The following is a 17,460-nucleotide window of genomic DNA, read 5'->3' on the forward strand; positions in this document are numbered from 1 at the left end:
GCTGACTTGGTTGATGCATGTGATCGATCACAATTGCATGGATCGATGCTCAGGATATCAATCACTGGATTGTCTGGTCACTTGATTATTTACAGACCGCCGTCATATAGCTGGAATATTGCTGAGTGCGGCGTTAAACAACAAACAAACAAACCAACTACAAGATCATGAAAATGATTATGATCATTGAGAATGTAATTTTATACCAATAGTCATTAAGACAATGAATGAATGACTGACAATATTTGTTTTTGTTTTCCCTCTGATTGTTCAAATAGCTGCAAGAATTTTGTAAATGCGACAAGTTGGAATGTGACATACCTCATTTAGTAGAGGAGTACTTAATGTGTTGAAGATTGCTTGAATTCATTGGGTATATAATCATGATAATACTCTCAGTACTATACCATACAAAATAATAATATTTTTTAGCATCCTGGTAGATGTAGAACAAATCTGCAAATAGTGTGACCCCAATGCAGGTATCAATGGTTAAAGTGACTGAATCTTCGCAGCATTTGCCTAAATGCCGGTAATGACGAAGTTTTTCTGTATCGAACCAATGCATGTTATGATACATAAAAACTTGACACCTTGACATTTGTCCTGTGATGTCCTGTAATGATGTTTGTTATAATGAAGCAGAGGTAAATGTATTTTCTCATTAATATAATAATAAACTGGACGTACACATTGGAAATGCACAGAATGGTTCCCAAAATATACCTGAAAATTCAGTGGCAATGAAGGAGGCGAACTTACTAAATTTGATCATTTGTTGATTATTGTCTGTCTCACTGATTTTAAGGATGGATGAAGAAGAAGAAGAATTATTTCAGCGGTAGAAACTAACAGTTTCAGTCCACTAGTCCTAATAATGATAACATACCGGTATAGGAAAACGCCTAAAATGGCAAATTTCAACTGGTCCTTATGATACCTTTACTATTGGGCAGTTTGGCAAGGACTACAGGACTATTGCCAGTTTCTAACACTGTATTTCTTGTACACTGTTGTAGGCACACTACGTTTCCAAAGGGCACGCCTTAACATCGTTTTGAGTGCCCTGTGTCACACATGAATAAAAAGTACATTTTGCATTCCTTTCTCTTTAAGCCTCATACCAGTGGGCAAAGTTAAGCAAACTGTATTGTTATTTTCTAACTTTTGAACTCAAAGTTTTGCTCCTGAGTCCTCTAAGTTGTGATCACTGCTTTCTGATCTTACTGGATTATCCCTCTGAGATCAATCTATCAAAGACTTATTTATTGAAATGAGATAAGCTTGGTTGGTAAGCCTTATGGATTTGAATACCTCACTGCCCTGAGGGTGGCATGTCCCAGTCACTGCAGAGTTGTGCCCCTTGCATGTGCCAGAAACCTATGGTCGTGGGTTTGAATGCCAGATTCAACTTAATAATGTTCCTTGTTTTGTCCTTGTTTCACAAAACTGGTAGACCTCAAAGACCTCAAAAACTTTATGCCCACATTATTGAATCAGTTGACCCATTACGAAATTGAAATACTGTTCAAAACGTGATCAAAACTCCCACTACATAGTAGTATTCTTACTTGGTCCCATCTTCCGGAGGCAAGAGAGTTAACTGACTTTAAAAGTCCAGTTTCCACCCTTGCCGAACTAGGCTGGAATTACTGATCTCGATCATAGCGCCACCAGTGGCTATTACCAGTTATGTCCCTTCTAAGCCTCTCCTATGGACCAATCAGATTCCACCTCTCGTGTCACTTTTGTTTGCTTCACACAAAATGGTGGCGCCCAGTCAGGACGATCTGATCGATAATCAAGATCTATATTGTGATAAAACGGGTCTTACATCGCGAAATGCATCAAATCATGTGAGCACCTTGATTAAAAATGTGAAAAGATTTGGACAATATCTGCTGACGAGGTGGCGGTGCACATGCTTGTCAAATCCTGCAATCGATCGAAATCTGCACGACAGTTTGAGAACCGGATTTCGATTTCGGTGCGCGATTTTGATTGGACTATGCATAGACTCGTTAGTCCAGCCAAACTGTAACTCCATAATACCAGCCTGGTTCGGCAAGGGTGGAAACTGGACTTTTAAAGTCAGTTAACTCTCTTGCCTCCGGAAGATGGGACCAAGTAAAAATACCACTATGTAGTGGGAGTTTTGAACATGCTTTGAACAGTATTTCAGTTTCATAATGGGTCATTGATTCAATAATGTGGGCATAAAGTTTGAGGTTTTATAGTCAGTTATCTCTCTTGCCTCAGGAAGATGACTTGGTCCATGATGTAAGCATTTGTTAAAAAAAGAATTAATAAACTCTTGAAATTCACTAAATATGGCTAAAATGGCTGAATGGCTAAAAGACTAAAAGACTTTATTAACATGATTAAGTGGGATTTTAATCCTAGAAATCTTTTGGCCATTTCAATCATACAAACACTTTTCTTGATAACTCATAAGAACCTTTTATTTTTCTCAAGAAGTATGATGTATGAAAAACATGGCATTTGACTTGGTGCACATATTTTCATTTATGTTTTATGTAAATCAAAAAAGAAATTGTCCCCAAGCGGAATACTGTTTCCTGATTATATGATAGTAGAATGGGTGGGGCTTGTGTTGTATTCTTTCGCTAAACGATGTCATTGATTTCCGCATTGTTGTCCACATTTTTTTTGTGATGATATGATTGTTGATATTCTTGACGTACTCAGATTATATATTTATAAGAATTGATGGAGTTATCAACAGATAAACTAGTGTGCACGCTTTACCTAAATCTGTGGATTTCCTCTGTGGGCACACTGCTTCTTGTGGTTTGTAATATACCTCCATGACGCAAAAAGGATTGAAGTCAATTCGTAAACAAACATGTGTTTCTTAACATGCTCATGGGTGCGGACGGGTAGCCTAGTGGTTAAAGTGTCCGCTTTCACACTGAACATGCTGAAGACCCGGGTTCAATTCCCAACATAGGTACAACGTGTGAAGCCCATTTCTGGTGTTCCCCGCCGTGATATTGCTGGAATATTGCTAAAAGCGGCGTAAAATCAAACTAACTCACTCACTCATTACTAAAAGTTTAAGTGGGATTTGTCACAGTCATAGATTTGTGTGCCAAAGACCATGAAGAATTCATGACAGACTTAATTTATTTTATTTGTTGGTTGTGAAAATAAATCTTGTTGAAAGATTTGTGATGTTCATGCTGCATTTAAGGTCTTATGACTAAGATATAGATGCATTTTTAGATTTTGTCCGCTTGTCTCACTGAAGACCCGGGTTCAATTCCCAACATAGGTACAATGGGTGAAGCCGTTTCTGGTGTCCCCTGCCATGAGATTGCTGGAATATTGCTAAAAGCGGCGTAAAACCATATGCACTCACTCACAAACATGCTCATGGTATGGCCATTTTTCTATTAGGACTAAGAATGTCAGCACAGGGAGACTACTAGAGGCTGCAGGATGAGCAATCTGAGTCTCATGAACCCTGGGACGAGCCTCAACTTTGACGGGGCGGCCTTACAGAACCAGGAGGAGGCGGAATACAGGAAGGAGGAGGAGCAACAGCAGCATGAGGTCAGTGTAGAGTTGTCTCCCAATGTTCAAGAGTTACCCTCCTTTACATTGAACTCAAGGTGCCTGTTACAAGTGTTAGACGGTAGAAGGTTAACCATGTTGCATTCTCATCCTACCGGGTACCCATTCACTGCCAAGTGAATAGAGGCACATTTTGAACTATTGCCATTATCAGTATTTATTCTTTGTTAACATTGGTAGTGTGGCTCCATGTGCTGTCATAGAAGCTCTGTGGTGAGCTAGCAATGTGTAAAGATAAGTCGTCACTCTCGTCACTGTTGCAGTTGTATTATCCATATCATTATGCAAAACAACATGTAAAGCGCACTTAACATCCTTAAAGACTTCCTTATTCATGTTTATTAAGCCATAATATTCTGATTTCAAAGTAAGCGCATTCAGGCCTTAATTTTGCGACTAAGTTGGTCACCAAAGACATGAAGGAGATTCAATTTTCAATTTCGTGTGACCAGCACAGGTTGCTAGGGACCAATTCTAACCCTAAGTCCACACATGGACTCTCCCGATTTGAAGAATATTACAACTAGTCAGGGTTTTCTCAGCATGGGGTGAAATACTCGTCACATGTACCAGTCAATGGCATATCAAACACTTGAAAAGGATTTATAACAACTTTGGTCAGGAGTGAGGCTTTTTGATGGATTTTCTAAAAAGCTTAGCACTTTTAGCCAGGCCTTGAAATGATTAGATTCTCTTCTTTGGATATTACCACTATTGAAAAATAATTGCATTGCCCCTTTGTCAGTTTCCATTCTTGAGGACACAAAATTAGATCGAATTTTCTGTGCCATGTGTGTGAGTGAACCATGAGTGGCGGTGGGGTAGCCTAATGGGTAAAGTGTTTGCTCATCATGCCATAGACCTGGGTTCGATTCCCGACATGGGTACAATGTGTGAAGCCCATTTCTGGTGTTCCCGACCCATGAAGATCCGGGCTAGAATAGGTCTTCAGCAACCCATGCTTGCCGTAAAAGGCGAACAACGGGATCGGGTGGTCAGGCTCGCTGACTTGGTTGATGGATGTCATCGATCCCAATTGCGTGGATCGATGTTCATGATGTAAATCACTGGATTGTCTGGTCCAGACTCGATTATTTACAGACCGCCGTCATATAGCTGGAATATTGCTGAGTGCAGCGTAAAACAACAAACAAAAACCAAATCTGGTGTCCTGCCGTGATATAGCTGGAATATTTTGCTAAAAGAGGCGTAAGACCATACTCACTCACTCACTCACTCACTCACTCACTCACTCACTCACTCACTCACTCACTCACTTTGTACCATATCAGGCAGCACTTGGGGTAACCATGGTAACTAATGTTCCAATCGCTTTAAAAAAATCTGGTATAAGGTTTACGATTAACTGAGATGAAATCAGGCCTAGCCTCTTCAAACCACAGTTGAGGGAGTCTGTGTAAGCCCCAGGTATACAAATACTACAGGCTGTAGTTGGTTGCTGTCTTGGGACGCAGGCTGGGGGTGGGGTGAGGAGATTAGTGATTAGGTCCAGGGAACTTGTGTGTGTGGGGAGGGGGATCCCTTGTGCTAGACTGGAGAGCTGCCTCGAGTTGAGGGGAGACTCTCGGTACTCTAAGGGGTCGGGTGGTTGGGGGGGAGACTCTCGGTACTCCAGGGGGTCGGGTGGTTGGGGGGAGACTCTCGGTACTCCAGGGGGTCGGGGGGGTGAGGAGGGGTGGGGACTTGTGATGGGTCCGGGCAACTGGTGGGAATCTGTGGTGCTAGGCTGGATGGCTGTCACTAGTTGAGGGGGCACACTCTCAGCACTGCAGGGGTTATTGCTGAGTGGTTTTGCTGATTGAGAACAGAGTAAGCTAAGATACTGTTATTGGCTGTATGGTGAATTACAGTGAGCAAGTGTGTGAATGTTGTTTTATGCCACCGTCAGCAATATTCCTCCTACATCAAGGTGACTTTCAAATATAGTTGGAGCATTTGAGGAACAAGTACTGGTATAAAATGTGTCCAATGTAAGTACTTTCCTTTTATCAGTAAAAATGTTTCATTTGTTTGTTGTTTAACGTCGCACTCAGCAATATTCCAGCTATATGAAGACGGTCTGTGTATAATGGAATCTGGACCTGACAGTCCAGTGATTGATATCATGAGCATCGATTTGAGATTTTCTTTATTTTCGACTATTTTATGCATCTATCATGTCACGATAGACACAATTTTATGGATAACAACTTCTTTAATACTGTGAAAAGCAACGTTTCGGTATAGATCCTTATACCGTTGTCAAGCAAGACTGAATGAGGGACATAGTACAGAATATATATATAGTAGGTGGAGGATTAACAGTAACAACAATTGCAATTATCATCATGTCTATGTTTCAACATTGATAAATTAATGAGACCAGGGTGCAACCTGGTTTTGTCTCGTGCAACTGGATTTTCATGTCAACATGCACCTGATGCGTGTCAAATCAAAATTCCTTAAATCAAGCCCTGTAATGGTTGGCACACTAACTTTCCAAAGGGCACACATAAACATCTTGACGTTTCTATTCCAGAGATCCCACAACATGCACAAACCACACAGAGACTTATGTGGTTCCTTTGCAATGATAAACCTTGGGAGAGATAGTCTCCTTGCCTTATCCCCTTGTTTAAAATAAACGTGTTGATTTAAATATACCCCTGTACCATCACTGTCATCATGATTGATTACAGTAAAACACAACTTCAGTGTTGCCGGGATTGAGGTAACAAGATGGGGTAGATATCAGCATTTACGATTACTAATTTATTAAACGTGTGCACGTTCAAATGGCTGTTGCGGGGTGAAGTGACAGATTTAGGTTGTTAAGACAGATACACCAGGATCGTGGGCTTCAAACACTGTTTGGTTATCAGCTTTTCTGTTTGGATGGGATCATGGAACGATGAAGGTCCCTGGGTGGGTATTTTCCATGGTGTGTTTATGTTTGCGAGTTAGAAACCTTCTTAGCATGCTTAGTTAGTTCTTAATTATTGTAATTAGATTGTTTCCTAACATGCTTCACATGGTTAACATTATTTTTCTTATTTTAGTGAGTGAGTGAATATAGTTTTACGCCGCTTTTAGCAATACTCCAGCAATATCACAGCGGGGGACACCAGAAATGGGCTTCACACATTGTACCCATGTCGGGAATCGAACCCAGGTCTTCGCCATGACAAGCGAACGCTTTAACCACTTGGCTACCCGACCACCCTTTTCTTATTTTAAGTTACCATTGTAATGGTACAAATGAAAAAAGAAGGGTATCACATAGGCTGGCTGTCGATGTTGATCGTAGAGATTGGTCATCACTAACTAGATACCGATCAATTATTGATAAATTTCAGAGAAGTAACTTTAGGCAAATATGCAAGAAAATAGACTCAAAATATTTTCCGCTACTGGTGAGCAGTGACACATTTATGCATGGATTACTTTGTGGACATTTGAGATATAGCAAAACAGTTGCTTTCCATCTTCGACAATTGACATGAAGCAAGCCTGTTTCAGTAAATCTAAACTTTTTATCATAATAGTTTATGTGAATTATTATCGATGACAACAATTTCATATTGATTATGGTTAATGATAATTCCAAATATTGATCCCTTTAGCCAGTCCCAATATCAGTGTGCTTTGTTATGTTCAACATGTTCAAGTGTATTTGAGTTGTGGATGTGTATTTTCATATCAAAATTGCTATATTGGGTGCGATATCTTGGTACAATGTCAGGATGGGATATCTTGGTACACTGTCTGGGTGTGATATCTTGGTACAATGTCAGGATGGGATATCTTGGTACAATGTCTGGGTGTGATATCTTGGTACAATGTCAGGATGGGATATCTTGGTACAATGTCAGGGTGGGATATCTTGGTACAATGTCAGGATGGGATATCTTGGTACAATGTCAGGGTGTGATATCTTGGTACAATGTCAGGGTGCGATATCTTGGTACAATGTCTGGGTGGGATATCTTGGTACAATGTCAGGATGGGATATCTTGGTACAATGTCAGGGTGCGATATCTTGGTACAATGTCAGGGTGCGATATCTTGGTACAATGTCAGGGTGTGATATCTTGGTACAATGTCAGGATGGGATATCTTGGTACAATGTCAGGGTGTGAGATCTTGGTACAATGTCAGGATGCGATATCTTGGTGCAATGTCAGGGTGCGATATCTTGGTACAATGTCTGGGTGTGATATCTTGGTACAATGTCAGGATGGGATATCTTGGTACAATGTCAGGATGGGATATCTTGGTACAATGTCAGGGTGCGATATCTTGGTGCAATGTCAGGATGCGATATCTTGGTGCAATGTCAGGAAGGGATATCTTGGTACAATGTCAGGATGGGATATCTTGGTACAATGTCAGGATGGGATATCTTGGTACAATGTCAGGATGGGATATCTTGGTACAATGTCAGGATGCGATATCTTGGTGCAATGACAGGATGGGATATCTTGGTGCAATGTCAGGATGGGATATCTTGGTGCAATGTCAGGATGGGATATCTTGGTACAATGTCAGGGTGTGATATCTTGGTACAATGTCAGGATGGGATATCTTGGTACAATGTCAGGATGGGATATCTTGGTACAATGTCAGGGTGTGATATCTTGGTACAATGTCAGGGTGTGATATCTTGGTGCAATGACAGGATGGGATATCTTGGTACAATGTCAGGGTGCGATATCTTGGTACAATGTCAGGGTGCGATATCTTGGTGCAATGTCAGGATGGGATATCTTGGTGCAATGTCTGGGTGTGATATCTTGGTACAATGTCAGGATGGGATATCTTGGTACAATGTCTGGGTGGGATATCTTGGTGCAATGTCAGGGTGCGATATCTTGGTACAATGTCAGGATGGGATATCTTGGTGCAATGACAGGATGGGATATCTTGGTGCAATGTCAGGGTGCGATATCTTGGTGCAATGTCAGGATGGGATATCTTGGTGCAATGTCAGGGTGTGATATCTTGGTACAATTTCAGGGTGTGATATCTTGGTGCAATGTCAGGGTGCGATATCTTGGTGCAATGACAGGATGGGATATCTTGGTGCAATGACAGGGTGCGATATCTTGGTGCAATGTCAGGATGGGATATCTTGGTGCAATGTCAGGGTGTGATATCTTGGTACAATGTCAGGGTGTGATATCTTGGTGCAATGTCAGGGTGCGATATCTTGGTACAATGTCAGGATGGGATATCTTGGTGCAATGACAGGATGGGATATCTTGGTGCAATGTCAGGGTGCGATATCTTGGTGCAATGTCAGGATGGGATATCTTGGTGCAATGTCTGGGTGTGATATCTTGGTACAATGTCAGGATGGGATATCTTGGTACAATGTCTGGGTGTGATATCTTGGTGCAATGTCAGGGTGCGATATCTTGGTACAATGTCAGGATGGGATATCTTGGTGCAATGACAGGATGGGATATCTTGGTGCAATGTCAGGGTGCGATATCTTGGTGCAATGTCAGGATGGGATATCTTGGTGCAATGTCAGGGTGTGATATCTTGGTACAATGTCAGGGTGTGATATCTTGGTGCAATGTCAGGGTGTGATATCTTGGTACAATGTCAGGAAGGGATATCTTGGTACAATGTCAGGATGGGATATCTTGGTACAATGTCAGGGTGTGATATCTTGGTACAATGTCAGGGTGTGATATCTTGGTACAATGTCAGGGTGTGATATCTTGGTGCAATGTCAGGATGGGATATGGGATATCTGGGTACCTCATTTTGTTGGGACCGGGGTTAGCCCGTTGGTTCCCCTCATGTTTGTGCTCTCTCTCTCTCTCTCTCTTTCTCTCTCTCTCTCTCTCTCTCTCTCTCTCTCTCTCTCTCTCTCTCTCTCTCTCTCTCTCTCGTTGCTTGAATATTACTGAAAGCAGTGCAAAACCAAACTCACTCAATTTGTGACATTGTTGGGTCGGTGGGTTAGCCCATTGGTTAAAGTATTTCTTTGTCTCATCGTAGACCCTAGTTTGATTCCCCACATGTGTGAAGTCTATGTCCTTCTTTCCCCCTCCCCACCTCCCCCTCCATGTTGTTGCTGGAATATTACTCAAAGCAGTGCAAAACCAAACTCACTCAATTTGTGACATTGAGACCAACATTGAGACCAGCATTGATTTCCTGTAGAATCATGCCAGTTTTCTACATAAGCGGATTGATCCCAGCCGAGAAAGTATCATGACAGCCTTTGTGAAGAAAAGCACGTTCAGAAAGGGATTATGTAACTGGGAGAGTTGTGACCTCATTGCTGCGGGCTGAAGCGGCTCGTTTGTGCAGCCGGGTGTCAGGCAAGGGATGCTTCTGGTCAGGCCTCATGTTTGTAGTGCTATCTGCCATGTCTACAGGAAATTCCGGATCATCATAGAATGTTTGTGAAATTTTCGTTTGAAGGAATCTACATGCAGCTTGTCATCTTTGTTCAAACGTCAGTGTCGTAAATGACTTTTATTTATGGAGGTTCTGAGTTCGACATGTTTCATGGACATTTGTGAAAGTGGTTTCGAGATGTATAGTCTGGAAGGTAATTTAAGGTACCGACGTTTACTACAATATCTGAAAACCTATTGGACCTACTCCAGTCAAAGTTGGTATGAGATTATTAAACGGTCATACATAACTGGATATTACATTTGAAGACAATCGGTGCATGAATAAAAAATCTGTCTATTTAGCTACGGGAATCACGCATGTTGAGACGCCCAACGCTAACACCATATTTGTGCGTGCGTGATTCCCGTGCAACCTTTCGAGTTGAGTTGATTGGTTCAACTGTGTCATATGGCCCTGTGACGCAGGGGTAGCATTATGCAGATGGTTGTTACAATGAATGCTCGTTCCACCCGTGACGAACAGGTCTGGTTGTTGATGAAATAAAGTGATAGCTAAATAGACAGATTTTTTATTCATGCTCCGATTGTCTTTAAATGTAATATCCAGTTATGAATGACTGTTTAATAATCTCATACCAACTTTAACTGGAGTAGGTCCGATAGTTTTTCAGATATTGAAGTAAAAATTCTGGATTAAGAAATCAGGATATGTTGTTTTGTTCATTAATGTATAGAAGCAATTCTGAAAGTATTAGTCCTGATTGCAGGGTGTTCTCACGAACAGGGTTTCACTGTAGCAAGGATAGACACACTGAGACGCCCTGTCAGATTGAGCCTGTACAAACATCACTCTGAATAGTGTACCAATTAGCAGGATTAAACCAAGACTATTTTATTTGCATTGGGCATGTTTAACTGACAGTTTGTTCACTGTAAGAAGGCAGGACATTGACAGCTTGTGTCTGGAAGAACGTGGTGGTCAGACTGTAGACTGGACGGTCACTGGGCCACTGTGAGGGTGATAGGCGATGTGTCCACTCCCGTGGTCAGTGTGTGGTGGTCAGACTGTAGACTGTCCATCTGGTTGACTACTGGGCCACTGGGTCAATGTGAGGATGGTATCAGATGTTTCCTCTCCCTGTGGTCAGTATGTGTCCGAAAGATTATTGGCATGACATTCGGGAGGTTTGATAAAAAAGAATAGTTTGTAGTTCACATATTGAGGACAATTTATTGTGGAGGCGGTGACAGGTTTGATAAGTTATTGTTCATCACTTATAGTTTATGACTTAGTTGGACAATAGGATTGTGCAGGTAAAACTCTTGGTTGCTGATTTGACAGGAAGTTTAGCTTAATTTGTTTTTTTAACACAGTTGACACTTTTGAATTTTCTCTTGGCTCGCAAAATGTTGTGAGTATATATACATGACATAGCGACCAGTTTGTTGTTGATAATGAGAAGAGAGAGCTGTTAAAAGTTTCATAACAAATTGACCATGTTTATGAATATTTGTGACAAATATTTCTGTAAAGGAACATGGCATCATTCAGCATGTTCAGTAATGGCTAAGCCCTGAGAGTAACTAGGCATCTCCCAATAATGACAAACTAGTGACTGATAAAACCCCAAGAGGCTGTTAAGAACTCGTCTCCTTACCAACGTTGGCTCACAACATTGACCCCTTGAAAACAATTTGGCTCCTTGATGTTTTGGGCTCCAAGAAAACAATTTGGCTCCTTGGATGTTTTGGGCTCCTTGATAACAATTTGGCTCCTTGATGTTTTGGGCTCCAAGAAAACACTTTGGCTTCTTCATGTAAAAGGCTCCTAGAACATGTAGAAAACAATTTGGCTCCTTAACTCTTTCATCACTGGCTGCCCCAGAGTTATGTCCCTTGAGACCCTGCAGTCCCTGACACTGACAAGGCCTGTACACTGGCCTCCCTGGCAGTATTATTGGAAAATCACACTATCATTTTTGATGCACTTTTTCTACCAGAAACTTGCTTTTAATATACATTTATCATATACCATTGTAAAGAGGATTAAGTATACTTTAATATTCTTTGTTGTTATTGTCTCTAACCTTTGTTATTTTCTAATTACAGGTGTTTACAAGTGAAATAAAACTTGAAAACACTGAAAAAATGAAAACAGACAATGAATTTTGGCTCAAATTGTATTACAAATCACAAAAATAAATCACAGATACAAGGTAAACATAACACAGTGGTCTTGTCATCTTGGACGGCACAGGTAATCCCAGGTGTTACAGGTAAATTCTCTTCATGCACATCTGTAAACAAATAAACAAGTTTACAACTCTTGGTACTGACTTTGTTTTCTATACTGATGTCACATATTACTTATGATACACTTACAGCCTCTTAGGTAAACTCGTTAACACAGGTAAACTTGTTAACGCAGGTAAACTCGTCAACACAGGTAAAAACACAAATATTTGATTTATTTTGTTCTTTTTCAGGATTTGAAACAAAAATTAAGTATTTAAGTTTTTAAAAAGTTATTTATCACATTATCTGAACATTGAACCACAGCTACTATAAGAATGACATCACAGGGAAGATAACACAGATTGATCTGAAGAGGGAAACATTGTAAAAGGACGGAAAGATCGTAAATTTAAGTTCTGCAAATATACAAGTTGTGATAACATATTTACAATACACTGCTATTTACAATTGCATAATAAATTAAATCAGTACTTTATTAAATCAATTAATAAATAAATAATCATTACAGTTACTAAAATTTAAATTAAGATGTAAAAAACAAGAAAACAAACATGAATATGGAAATAAATTTTATTCAAATTGAGCGAAATATAAGGACATACGACAAACCGGCAAACTACAATTCGGATTGCGATCAGAAAAATAAATTTAAAAAAACAAAAACAGATACGTCATGCCACTCACCTTTGTTGTTGTTGTGATCGCTCGTTCACGTGTAGGCTGCATTCTCATTCGTCGCACTGATAATCTGTTCAAACACAGAATCATTGTAAAACAGTTGGAAAAAATCAATAGCACGGCTCTTCACTCACCGTGTCAATATATATTCTTGAATCCGGTCGCCTCTTCAAAATCCCTCATGTCTCCACTGTCGTGTGTCCCTCTGCCACTCCCATTCTCGAAAGTTGGCGGGGGGTGGGGACACCTCGTCGAAACCGTCAAAATCTTCACGAAAATATTCGCGAAATTCCCTCTCCCCTTCGCGTAAATTATTCAATTCAAACACATTATTATTCCCGATATAGTCGTTGTTAATCATCTGATCGCTATCCGAATCGTAGTTGGCCGCCATTACGCTTGATTTACGATTCAAGCGAGAAAAATACCTGTCGCGAAAACAGGTGACATACCCGCGATTTTCGCGCCAAAAAGACGGGGAAATTCCATTGAATGACGTGTCAATACGTGTAGATCTCGTTTCCATATTTAGAACGAGATTACACACGAGAAAGGAAGTAGAAAGAGCGATTTTGTAAACACGCTCGCGCCGCCCGATTTATCGGGCAGCCGGGTTCTGGGCCTCGGCTTATGCTGCCCGATTTTTCGGGCAGCCGGGTCCTGGGACACGGTTTATCCTGCCCGATAAATCGGGCAGTCGGGGCGAAAGGGTTAATAACAATTTGGCTCCTTGATAACAATTTGTCTCCTTGATCTTTTAGGCTCCAAGAAAACGAATTGGCTTCTTCATATAAAAGGCTCCTAGAACATGTAGAAAACAATTTGATGTTTTAGGCTCCAAGAAAATAATTTGGCACTTTAATGTTTTAGGCTCCAAGAAAACAACTTTGCTTCTTGATCATGTTGATGTTTTAGGCTCCAAGAAAATAATTTGGCACCTTCATGTTTTCGGATCCAAGAAAACACTTTGGCTTCTTCATTTAAAAGGCTCCTTGAAAATAGTTCGGCTCCTTGAAGTGTTTTAGGCTCCTAGAAAACAATTTGGCTCCTTGAGGTTTTAGGCCTCTTGAAATCAATACCCCTTAATAATTTTCTTCTCACCCTCTGCTGATATGAGTTGTTATACACTGGTTCACTATGGCTGATTTGTTTTGTACAACTGTTTTTTGTCTTGAAAACGTATATCTTTATCTGTAAGTCCAATCAGTTTATTATAAGGTGACGCATAAAACACTAATATACAATATTCACCTCCCCATCAACGTGACAGTATAATGCTTCAGTCACTAGTTTTCATACTTGTTCTCCTGTGAAGATCCGGGGTAGAATAGGTCTTCAGCAACCCATGCTTGCTGTAAAAGGCAGCTATGCTTGTCATAAAAGGCGGCTAACGGGATCGGGTGGTCGGGCTCGCTGACTTGTTTGGTGCATGTCATCATATCCCAATTGCATGGATCGATGCACATGATGTCAATCACTCGATTGTCTGGATTCCATTATTTACAGACTGCATTATAAAGCTGTAGTATTGCTAAGTGCGGCGTTCAACAACAAACAAACAAAACCAGCTTCTAGATCTATCTGAAATTAATTGTTATAAGCATCCATCCCCTACCCAGACCAAAGATTTACCTGACAGCCTGTTTGGGAATATCTCTGTGTGGAATATCTGTATCCAGGCAATGAGCGTTCTGATGATAACTTGTAGATATGAATCAGCTGCTGTCCTGTTGCCCCATTCATACTTTGAAGACGGAAACCCCGGGAGTTTTTGAGCTTCAGGGAGATAACTGATAACTACTGTTAACCAGCATCTTCCTTCTGAGGGGGTTATCTGACCAGATATTATTGGGGTTTCGCTGTGTCCTGGCTCTTGGTATAGCAAGCTGTTGGCCGACATGCAGATGGATTTTGTAGCCAGTTGGTTTGTCATTATTGTGTAGAAACAGGTGTCTGAGCTATCCAAGATTGTGTGATTTTGTGGAATGTTAGAATTTTCTTCTTTCCAAAGAAGGAGGCTGCTTAGATTGTATTTTATGGCATTTGATGTGTGAGAAGATTGTATGGAAGTTATTGAATCATGGTATTTTCTTTTTCTTTGAGCATGTTGAGGATTCAGAAAATAGTTGAGTTGTTTTGGCTGTTTGTGATTGACATATATATTATTAAGGGATATCCTGTTGCTAGGTTATAGTTTTTAATCTTTAGTTCTGTCCCATAAGCATGGATGGTTTACTGAGAGACCTTTAAATTGTTATCCTGTTATATCTGATGATGTCATCATGTTTTTACATTATGAATAATCAGATTTTGAGTTTGTTAAGAATTCTGTTTTTATTTGAGATATTTCAAGTGGTATCTTTGTCATTTTTGGAATAGGTCAGACATCTTTGAAAGAAATGGTATTTTACACCATGCTAGACAATTTATACTTGCTTTTTCTTTTCAAGTAATGGAATTTTTGGGGGTATTTTTTCCATAAATAGTATTTATACATTGCTGCAAGAAATGATATTTCAGTTATTTAACAATTTTGGGGTGAATGAGCCTGATTTTAGAGCTTCACTTCTTTCCTGTAGTTCAGAAATTAGGTGAATTTTAGGTGAGTTTATGTATCAATGACATGTAAACAACTACATTGAGTGTCGTCTGGTCTACATATTTCTCAAGGTCAGGAGATGGTTTTGTCTAGTCCGCTGTCTAGTCCGCTGTCTAGTTGTTGAATTGTCTAAGTAAAGACTACACTAGGCCACCATGGAGGAACTGAGGGACATGGAGAGAGCTCTGCTGCAGGTGGGTGTCCGATAGGTGTCCCATCACATGTGGTGTACAGCTGTGTGTGGGTGTCTAATAGGTGTCCCATGGGTGTCCCATCACATGTGGTGTACCGCTGTGTGTGGGTGTCTAATAGGTGTCCCATGGGTGTCCCATCACATGTGGTGTACAGCTGTGTTGGTGTCCGATAGGTGTCTCATCACATGTGGTGTACCGCTGTGTCTGGGTGTCAGATAGGTGTCCCATGGGTGTCCCATCACATGTGGTGTACCGCTGTGTTGGTGTCCGATAGGTGTCTCATCACATGTGGTGTACAGCTGTGTGTGGGTGTCTAATAGGTGTCCCATGGGTGTCCCATCACATGTGGTGTACCGCTGTGTGTTGGTGTCTGATAGGTGTCTCATCACATGTGGTGTACAGCTGTTGGTGTCCGATAGGTGTCCCATCACATGTGGTGTACCGCTGTGTTGTTGTCCGATAGGTGTCCCATGGGTGTCCCATCACATGTGGTGTACCGCTGTGTTGGTGTCTGATAGGTGTCTCATCACATGTGGTGTACAGCTGTGTTGGTGTCCGATAGGTGTCCCATGGGTGTCCCATCACATGTGGTGTAAAGCTGTATTGGTGTCCGATAGGTGTCCGATGGGTGTCCGATGGGTGTCCCATCACATGTGGTGTACCGCTGTGTGTTGGTGTCTGATAGGTGTCTCATCACATGTGGTGTACAGCTGTTGGTGTCCGATAGGTGTCCCATCACATGTGGTGTACCGCTGTGTTGTTGTCCGATAGGTGTCCCATGGGTGTCCCATCACATGTGGTGTACCGCTGTGTTGGTGTCTGATAGGTGTCTCATCACATGTGGTGTACAGCTGTGTTGGTGTCCGATAGGTGTCCCATGGGTGTCCCATCACATGTGGTGTACAGCTGTGTTGGTGTCCGATAGGTGTCTCATCACATGTGGTGTACAGCTGTGTGTGGGTGTCCGATAGGTGTCCCATGGGTGTCCCATCACATGTGGTGTACCGCTGTGTGTGGGTGTCCGATAGGTGTCCCATCACATGTGGTGTACAGCTGTGTGTGGGTGTCCTGTCACACCAGATTTATAGTTGTTGTGTTGTGTGGTGGCAAGTCATACCGTGTATGTAGTTGTTTAGTTGTATCAGCGTCCAATGGGTGTCTGGTGATTTTCAGATGCTGTCTGGTAGGTCTTGAGTCAAATCTAATGGCTAGCTGTTGAGTTAATGGATGTCCAATGGACGTCTCCCCCCAAGTTTTGCATTTCAGCATAGCTCCAGATAACACATGATAAGCTGCATATATATTTGAGTAAAATATGAAAAATAAATCACCATAACCCAATTAATTTTGAGTTGTTTGCATACAAATATGCATGAAATGTTTAAATAAATAAACAGCATAGCAATACTTCATACTTACCCAGTGTAGCCTTTTCAGCTTAAGTAACCCAATATCTTTCTGCATCTTTATTTATTGATCGATTGCAATCATCACCATGATCACCTTTACATAAACTAGACTGCAGTGAGGGGCGGTTTGGTAGCCTAGTTGTTAAATCGTTCGCTTGTCACGCTGAAGACCCGGGTTCGATTCCCGACATGGGTACAGTGTGTGAAGCCCATTTCTGGTGTTCCCCGCCGTGATATTGCTGGAATATTGCTAAAAGCGGCGTAAAATCAAACTCACTCACTCACTCACTCACTCACTCACTCACTCACCTTTACATAAACTCTGCTGCAGTGAATAATGCACGAAT

General features: G+C 41.2%; 1 protein-coding gene across 3 annotated transcripts in view; it reads left to right on the forward strand.

The window, feature by feature from the left end:
• Positions 1-17,460, forward strand: part of LOC124117185 (centrosomal protein of 152 kDa-like) — a 60,425-nt gene that overhangs the window by 1,087 nt on the left and 41,878 nt on the right. For 2 of the 3 annotated variants that reach the window (XM_048396582.1, XM_048396581.1), the window contains exon 2: positions 3,421-3,576. In XM_048396582.1, coding sequence (XP_048252539.1) covers positions 3,463-3,576 — 114 coding nt within the window. In that variant the 5' untranslated portion in view covers positions 3,421-3,462. Of the gene's footprint in view, positions 1-3,420; positions 3,577-5,928; positions 6,523-17,460 lie in introns of those variants that run through there. The other variant, XM_048396583.1, reaches the window with a different exon arrangement.

The sequence above is a fragment of the Haliotis rufescens genome, unplaced genomic scaffold, assembly GCF_023055435.1.
Source record: "Haliotis rufescens isolate VD_foot unplaced genomic scaffold, xgHalRufe1.0.p SCAF_154, whole genome shotgun sequence".
NCBI lineage: Eukaryota > Metazoa > Mollusca > Gastropoda > Lepetellida > Haliotidae > Haliotis > Haliotis rufescens.